The sequence below is a fragment of the Olea europaea genome, unplaced genomic scaffold (genome assembly GCF_002742605.1).
Source record: "Olea europaea var. sylvestris unplaced genomic scaffold, O_europaea_v1 scaffold4892, whole genome shotgun sequence".
Classification (NCBI taxonomy): domain Eukaryota; kingdom Viridiplantae; phylum Streptophyta; class Magnoliopsida; order Lamiales; family Oleaceae; genus Olea; species Olea europaea.
Genome location: NW_019263206.1, coordinates 15,700 through 24,908, shown reverse-complemented (window position 1 = coordinate 24,908; position 9,209 = coordinate 15,700). Strand labels below are relative to the sequence as shown.

Below are 9,209 nucleotides of genomic sequence, written 5' to 3'. Positions count from 1 at the left end.
CGTTATGCCACCTCAAGATGGACCATGAGGATTGAAAATGGCCATCTTGGACATCAATGGGAACAAAGAATTGGCAGCTAAAGGCTTAGTGAAGATATCAGCTAGTTGAAATTGAATGCGGACATGAAATAACTTGACAAAGCCATAGGTAATCTTGTCTCGAATGAAGTGGCAATCTATTTCTATTTGCTTTGTTCTTTCATGGAATATAGGATTGGTAGCAATGTGTATGGCGGCTGGATTGTCACAAAATATTAAAGCAGGAGCAGGAGATGAAACTCGAAGGTTATGAAGCAATTGCTAAATCCAGATAAGGCCAATGCTCGATATTCCGCCTCAGCAGAAGATCTAGACAAAGTGCTTTGTTTCTTTGCTTTCCACGACACCAAAGAATCACCAAGGAAGACACAGAAACCTATAATTGATTCTCTTGTGTCGAGGCAAGCCCTCCCAATTAGCATCAGCAAATGCTTGAAATTGGAAAGAGGATTGAATTGAAAAAGAAGACCTTGCCCTAGAGTTGGTTTAAGATATTGTAAAAGATGGTGGACAACATTGAGATGAGGTTTCCTAGGTTGAGAAACAAAATCTCTTAACTTATGAACTGCAAAGGTAATGTTAGGCCTAGAAATGGTTAAGTAAAGCAAACGACCAACCAATCTCCTGTATAGAGAATTATCAGTAAGAAGTTCACCTTCAATTGAACATAAATGAAACTTGGGATCCCTCGGTAAGATAATTGGCTTGCAATCCTGAAATTCAGTATCCTCAAGAAGTTGAAGTGTATAATGATGCCAATAAGGGAAAATTCCTTTATGTGAGCAATAAATTTCAAGCTGGCCAAGGTCCTCAAGTTTAAACTGGCTATGGAAAAAGGCCTTCAAGGAGTCGACATAATCAGAACCGGTTATGATAATATCATCAACATAAACCAATAATGCCACAAAGGAGTTGCCAAAACCTTTAGTAAATAGGGAATAATTAGATTTTGATTGATGATAACCATGTGAAATGAGGGCATTTGTGAACTTTGAAAACCACTGTCTTGATACCTGTTTGAGACCATATATGGACTTATGCAATCTGCAAACCAATTTGCTCGCCCCCTGTGCATTAGCAGTAGCTTGTTTGCTATATCCCAAAAGCAAATCCATAAAAAAATTCTTCAAAAAGATCTCTATTTAGGAAGGCATTATTCACATCTAGTTGAGGGATATGCCAATGCTTAATGGTTGCAATGGCTAGAAGAATTTTGACCATAACAAGCTTGGCTGCTGCAGAAAAGTTTTCAATGAAGTCCAAACCTTCTTCTTGAGTGTACACCTTTGCTACAAAGCAAGCTTTATATCTATCAATGCTTCCATCTGACTTGTATTTGGTTTTATAAACCTATTTGCAGCCTATGGAATGTTTCCCTCCAGGTAAATTGATCACTGACCAGTGTTATTTAACTCCATTGCCTCCAACTCATTACCCATAGCCTCCCTCAGTGTGTATTTTACAGCCTCATGATAGAATTGAGGTTCAAAATTAGGAGACACATTCAATAGGTAAGCACAATAAGCAGGTGAGAATGCTTTATAGGACAGATATATGCACAAGGGGTAATATGTGATGTTGTCTTATAATGGAGGTGAATTTATCAACAGATTGCAATGAAAATCTCTGAGGTATGAAGGTGGCTTGATGATTCTAGTAGTTTTTCTAGGAATTAGTGGTAGGAGGAATTGGAAGTTGATTGTAGAGGATTGTTGAGGGATTGACCATCAACATTATTGACAGAGGTGTTTAGTACATCATGAATTGTATTAAAGGGAGAATAAATATCTTGAGCAAGTTTGGGCAAAACAATGTTAAGGAAAAGATCAATCGAATCATTAGGGTGTTGAATGGAATGAAAGGAAAAAAGGTGTTCATGAAATACATGATCTCTAAAAATGAAGAAGGATTTTGATAGAATATCATACAACCTATAACCTTTTACACCAAAAGTATAGTCAACAAACCCACGAGGTTTAGCTCTTGGATGGAATTTTGATTTATGAGAAGTTAAAGTAGAAACAACGCATAAGTATCTAATGAGTCTTAGATATTTGTAATCCATAGCTGCATTATAAAGAAGGGAAAAATGAGTTTTTCTATGCAAGATAGGAGAAGGTGTTTTATTGATAAGGAATGTGGCAGTAAGCATACATTCTACCTAGAATTGGATAGGCACTTGTGATTGGAAGAATAGGGCTCTAGCCACATTGAGAAGGTGTTGATGTTTTCTTTCAACAATCTCAACACAAGAGAATTGGTTGATGACTCCTTTTGAAGCAAATACATCTGTAAGTTTCAGTTCTGGTGCATTATCATACCTGAATTTCTTAATCTTTTGTGGAACTAAGTTTCAATCGAGCTGAAAAACTTGGGGATAATAAGTTCCGCATCTGATGGCAAGTGTGAGAAGTTATATTATTTATTGCTGAACACACAGAATCAAATGTTTCATGAGTAGGACTTCAAATATTAATAACTGAATTAGATGGATCAGCATCTAATACGTAAAGATCAGAAACTCATTTACCTTTGCCAATCATCCTTAAGCTAGGCATGTCCTGAATAATGCAAGAGTCAGTAAGAAATCTAACAATCATAGATGAATCCCTGGTTAATAAACTGAAAAACGATAGATTGAACTTAAATTGGGGTACAAACAATACTCTTCAAGCATCAAACCAGGACCCATTTTTTACAGTCCCATTGAAGTATTTAAGGATTCGTTCATGGTTTGGCAATGTGATGTATACATTTTGAATTGCTTTCATTGTATGGAATGTGGATTTGGTGAAACATATAAGTTGTTGCCCATGAATCGACCACCTAATATCTAGGGAAATTGAGTATTGTGTTAAGGGAAATGGAGAAACTAGTACCTGATGTATGGCCACATTTAGCATCTTCTTTAGCATCAATCTTTGCTGATGTAAGGTGAGTACTCAGCATATTCATCGAGTGTTGGTATTGTCCAGGGTTTAAAGTTTGCATAAAGTCCCTTACCTACTCATGTGTCTGATCTGGAGTGGATTTAGATACCTAATTCACCATGGCATGGTTCGTGTGGCTACTAACAACTGATTGGTTAGGATCAAGCCTTATATACAGGAGGATCTCCTTGTAGCTTAAGCAAATAAATCGTTCAATCCCATAAAAAAACGACATAACATACTCCATGTGATAGTGATCAACTGACTTTTTGATGCCTCCACAATCACACTTTCCACAAAAGCAAACAGGTCTGTGGTTGCTCAATTCTTCCCAAATGGTCTTCAATTTGGTAAAATACACTCCTATAGAAGATTGTCCTTGAGTGAAGTTCATCAATTTTCTTCTCAACTGAAATATGCTAGTACCATTCCTCCGTTGGTACTTTGCTTTGAGATCAAACCTGATCTCATATGCGGAATCAGCATATATGATGCTACCTTAGATCTCCTTGGAAATGGAATTGAGAATCCACGAGATCACAATATTGTTGTTGCGGATCCAAGACTTAAGCAAAACATCATTGCCTTTCGATCGTGATATGGAACCATCAATGATGCCTAGCTTATTCTTCAGTGATAATGCAATCATCACAGAACGATTCCATGAGGCGTAATTGTCTCCAGTTAATGGTTGCGAGCAAGGATCAAGCTTGGATTATTCGAGTGATGTAAGTGGTAAAGACTGAAATCATCATCAATAGCGGAATCGCTCATTGATGAAGAATGGCCTGATTGATTTTGATCAACATCTATGGTTGTCATGGTGATACTGCTTGAAATAGAGATCCAAATTTTTAATGAATTAAAAACTGCAGAGACGATTAAGCAGCTTATTGCTCTAATACCATATTAAAAGAAAGGAAATGAACTTTGATTGATCTTATTCAATGAAGCGAGCTTTACATTTTGGTATAAATAGACAGTTAACTAACAAGCTAATACAATAACCAATACAAAATTGACACATAGATTAACTACCATAACTACCTTGATGACAAACTAACGACAGCTATGCATAGTAACTAAATTGCAGCTGCTTCCAGCTTGTTGCCTCCAATTTCCATATATTCTGTCACTTTTATATGGTTGAGTTGCATTAAAATATTGACGTTCAATTTGTGTTTTGTGGCATTCTTTATGTGTCACAAATGCCCATGATTGGGCAGCAGCTTAAGTCAAAAAGTTTTGAGCGGTAGAATGTGCAACAGTAGTGGTAATGAATACATGCAATGAACTAGTGATGATAGTACAAGTGGAATAAGTTGGGTTAGGACGAATAGTGCCAATTTGCTACTTATTTCAAATTCTTGTGTGCTATGAGCTAATGCATCACAATGATTTATTTCAGGTCTGCAGCTAGAATGATACATTGGACTTGGTAAGATCTATTGGAGACGACTTATAAAAGGGTTATGTAAGGGTTGGTTTTTGATATATTTGTTTGACCAGTTTTAACCCGCAAGAGCGTGATCAAAACACAATTCATATGAATGAAAATTTGGACGGAGTTTCGGTATAAAGATTACGCAAAAAAGGATTAAGAAGGAATAGAAATAGAGAATAATCCAAGGCGAGACGTTATCTCTTTCTTTAAGACAAATTGCCTCGTTACGGTGCTCACACTTGGTAAGATCTATTGGAGACGACTTATAAAAGGGTTATGTAAGGGTTGGTTTTTGATATATTTGTTTGACCAGTTTTAACCCCGCAAGAGCGTGATCAAAACACAATTCATATGAATGAAAATTTGGACGGAGTTTCGGTATAAAGATTACGCAAAAAAGGATTAAGAAGGAGTAGAAATAGAGAATAATCCAAGGCGAGACGTTATCTCTTTCTTTAAGACAAATTGCCTCGTTACGGTGCTCACGGTGAATCACACTTGTCTCCCAAGATACAATAAATTCACAACTTGTGGTAGTAGCACTTCAAACCACAAGAAATCGACGAACTTTTGACAGAATTTCTCCTCTATAAAGGAAATGTATGAAATGCTATAGAATTAGAAAGAAGAGAATTGCAAGAGGAGAATGAATGCTCAATGCAATTGGTGTACCCAAAATTATGTTCATAGGGTTCTATTTATAGATGAAGAAAGGGTGCAAATGAAATAGTGTGGGTCAAAACATGTATCTTTTCAAAAAAGTTGCAACATTTGGCCAAAATCTGTACCTTTCGAAAAGTTGCAACATTTCATTTCTTCCAACTTTGGTCCTCAAATTCTCATTCATCCGAAATTGGTTTCAAGATTTCAAATATACCACGATGATCTACTCGACGAGTAGAGTAAGTTGACCTATTTACTTTTATAATTTGACCATCGGATCAAGTCCGAATATTTGGTCGAAGTTGACACGTAGTCACACATTTTCATTTTTCATTTTTTACACACCTTTTCATTTTCCAATTTTTACACACCTTTTCATTTAATATTTGAACCAATTCCTACAATCCCCCATATGAATGGAAATTCGGGTACGTATATACAAATGTGATGATATGATGCAATGTAGAGAGGGTGCGAAAAAATACTGTATCAAGGATGGTGGCTTCTGGCCTTGAACCTCCCTTAGTGAAATACTATCGGACTTACTCCGCTAATTGGTGAATCATAGGTCTTGAACCACTTAGCCTTTGGTGTAAGTCAAGACAACAATACTCACACAGATATCTTCCCTATTCTGTACTTAGTTCTCATGACTTGGTTCATTTTGGCCCTGAACCCTTCTTGGTTTCATAAGTATTTAAAGAATTCAAACCTTAAACAATTCTTATCGAAGCGGCCCCACCTCACACTTACATAGGTGACCTCCTATTAAGAATATTCTGCCCTACTCCACTTGACTTAATCAAGATATAGGAATCATTAAAAGATAATCTTAGCCTTTATTTACTCTGCAGAAAGCACTTTAGTATCATAGGAATGGGTTAGGAATTCTAATTTCCAAAGTGCTTCATGAAATTTTTACAACTTAGTTGTTCTTTTGAATCAAGATCTTGGGATCTCCAGTCAACAAGGTAGGGTTACCATTGCAAAAACTCTTACGTAGTAGGCTTTAATCCCATTCCTCTCGATAGGCAATGCATTTGATCTCTAGGCAAACTTTTCGTCAGTAGATTCGCAATATTCTCCTTTGATTTCACATAATCTATGGAGATAACGCCATTTGAGATCAATTGCTTAATGGTGTTGTGTCTACGACTAATATGTCTAGACTTACCATTATACATGCTGCTTTGAGCCCTTCCAATTGCTGATTGACTATCACAATGTATACTTATCGCAGGTACTGACTTGGGCCAACATGGAACATCTTCTAAGAAATTTCAAAGCCATTCTGCTTCTTCTCCAGCTTTGTCCAAAGCAATAAACTCAAATTCCACCATTGATCGAGCTATACACATTTGTTTTGTTGATTTCCATGATACAACAGCTCCACCAATGGTGAATACATAACCACTAGTGGACTTGGAATCCTTTATATCGGATATCCAATTCGCATAACAATATCCTTCTAGTACCGCAGGATATTTTGTGAAGTGTAATCCATAGGTTAAGGTATACTTCAAGTACCTTAAAACCCTCGTCAAAGACTTTCAATGATCACGGTTTGGATTACTTGTAAATCTACTAAATTTATTCACCGCAAAAGCAATATCCGGTCGAGTGCAGCTGGGATATACATAAGACTGCCAATTATTTGTGAATACCTTAGTTGTGATATGCTTTCTCCCGTATTCTTGACTAAGTGCATACTCAGATCAAGATGAGTTCTTGTAGGACTTTTTTCAAAAACGTCAAACTTCTTAAATACTTTTTCTATGTAGTGAGATTGTGAAAGTACAATTTCATCCTGCGTTCTAGAGATTTTAATCTCTAGGATTACATCTGCCACACCCATATCTTTCATATCGAAATGCTTTGTTAGCATCTTTTTGGTGTTAAGCAACATTTTGTGACTATTGCCCATTATTAACATGTCGTCCACATATAGACAAACAATTACATAGGCATACGGTGTATGTTTAATATATACACATTTGTCACATTGTGTGTTTTTGGTTAGGAGAAACGAACCCTTCAGGTTGCTCCATGTAAATCTCCTCTTCTAACTCACCGTTTAGGAATGCTGTTTTTTCATCTATTTGACGAACCTTAAGATTATGTATTGCCGCAATTGCAATTAACAATCTTATCGACGTGATTCTAGTCACGGGTGAGTAGGTATCAAAGAAATCAAGTCTTTCCTTTTGCCTATATCCTTTAGCAACCAATCTCGCCTTATATTTATCAATGGATCCATCAGTTTTTAATTTCTTTTTGAATATCCATTTTCATTCTAAATACTTGTTACCGGGAGGTAAATCAACCAACTCCCATGTATGGTTTTGCATTATAGAATCTATCTCATTATTAATAACTTCTTTCCAATGCGGTGCTTCTGGTGTAGACATTGCTTCATCAAAAGTCTTTAGATCATCCTCTACCATATAGGTTAGAAAATTTGGGCCAAATGTCTTGGAAGTCCTAGCCCTTTTACTACGCCTTGGTTCTTCCTCATTTGAAGTTTCATTGGTAGTTTCATATGTTCTCTTGTTAGAACTCGTATTTTTTTTTATCTTTGCAAGGAAAAATATTTTCAAAGAATGTCGCATTCCTTGATTCAATTATGGTCCCTTAGTGTACATCTTGTATTTCGAATTTGTGTACAAGAAATTGATATGCACTACTATTATTGGCATATCCAATAAATATGCAATCTATCGTTTTAGGACCGATTTTTACTTGTTTAGGCTTAGGTACCTCAACCTTAGCCAAACACCCACACACTTTCAAGTATTGGTAGGATGGAGGATAGCCTTTTCATAGTTTATATGGTGTCTCTTCCATTTTCTTAAGAGGTGTTTTATTAAGAAGACTATTTGCTGTTAAAATAGCCTCCCCCCACATGATCTGTGGTAAACCCGAACTTATTAACATGGCATTCATTATTTCTTTAAGTGTTCGATTTTTGCATTCTGCAACACCATTTGATTGAGGAGAGTAAGGTGTCGTTGTTTGATAAACAATTCCATGTTCAGAATAAAAGTCTTCAAACGGTTCCCCATATTCACCTTCTCTATCACTACGAATATTTTTTTATTCGTTTTTCAAGTTGCGTTTCAACTTCAACCTTATAGGTTTTGAATGCATCTAAGGTTTCGTCTTTACTTCTCAAAAGAAAGACATAGCAAAACTTTGTACAATCATAAATAAATGTCACAAAGTATTTCTTACCACCTCGAGTTTGTACAAATTTTAGATCGCATATATCGCTATGGATCAATTCAAGAGGGGTTGTGTTCCTTTATATTGAATGGAACAGTGTTTTAACCAATTTTGCTTCAACACATATTTCACATTTATGATTAGGATTGATTTTATGAGCCGAAATTAAACTTTGATTCATTAGTTTGCGCAACAATTTGTAATTCACATGTCCTAATCGACTATACCACAAACACGAAGGCTCAAGCAAGTAAACGGAATTTATAGTTTTATTCATAATGACTTGCTTCGGTACAATTGTAAGAACGTTCAGCTTGAACATTCCATCACACATGTATCCTTTCCCTACATACATCTCATTTTTATACAACACAAATTTATCGGATACAAATACAAGTTTAAAACCATTCTTGCTAAGTAGAGACCCGGACACTAAATTCTTTCTTATATCCGGCACATATAGGATGTTGTTGAGGACGAGTTCTTTCCCGGATGTCATCTTCAAAGTGACTTTACCTTGTCCTTCAACTTTGGAACTTGCAGAATTTCCCATGTATAGTTGTTCTCCATTCAATTATTGATAGTTGGAGAACATCTCCTTGTCCGCACACACATGGCGGGTAGCGCCGATGTCAATCCACCATTCTCTAGGATTTCCAATCATGTTGCATTCGGACACTACTATAGATAAACTCAGTTCTTGAAATCCATCGGATAGAGTGTTATTTGCAACCATGTGGGCTTGAGCATTCTTCTTTGGCTTTCGACATTCACTTGAACGATGTCCAGGCTTTCCACAGTTGTAACAATTCCCTTTGAACTTCTTAACCTTTTTGGAATTGTCTCTTCGCGGTGCATAATTAGGAGCCTTTCATTTCTTATTTGTTGCCTTTGATTCCATTTCAACAAAA

At 36.3% G+C, this 9,209-nt stretch overlaps 1 protein-coding gene across 1 annotated transcript; it reads right to left on the bottom strand.

The window, feature by feature from the left end:
- Window positions 1-254: 254 nt before the first annotated feature.
- LOC111388393 (uncharacterized mitochondrial protein AtMg00810-like) lies at window positions 255-2,731 on the bottom strand. Its single transcript, XM_023013079.1, has 5 exons — window positions 2,706-2,731; window positions 2,570-2,628; window positions 1,439-1,576; window positions 1,220-1,328; window positions 255-1,131 (listed from the first exon to the last, which is right to left on the bottom strand). The coding sequence occupies exons 1-5, from the start codon at window positions 2,729-2,731 to the stop codon at window positions 255-257; spliced, it is 1,209 nt and encodes a 402-aa protein (XP_022868847.1).
- Window positions 2,732-9,209: the final 6,478 nt, after the last annotated feature.

Bases quoted from the DNA above. Each gene is read 5' to 3' on its own strand.
- LOC111388393 (XM_023013079.1), bottom strand. From the start codon at position 2,731: ATGGGTCCTGGTTTGATGCTTGAAGA. The intron at 1,329-1,438 runs GTCAGTGATCAA...CTTGCTTTGTAG, and splicing joins AATGGAGTTAAATAACACTG to CAAAGGTGTACACTCAAGAA. The intron at 1,132-1,219 runs GCATATCCCTCA...TTTGGGATATAG, and splicing joins ATTGCAACCATTAAGCATTG to CAAACAAGCTACTGCTAATG.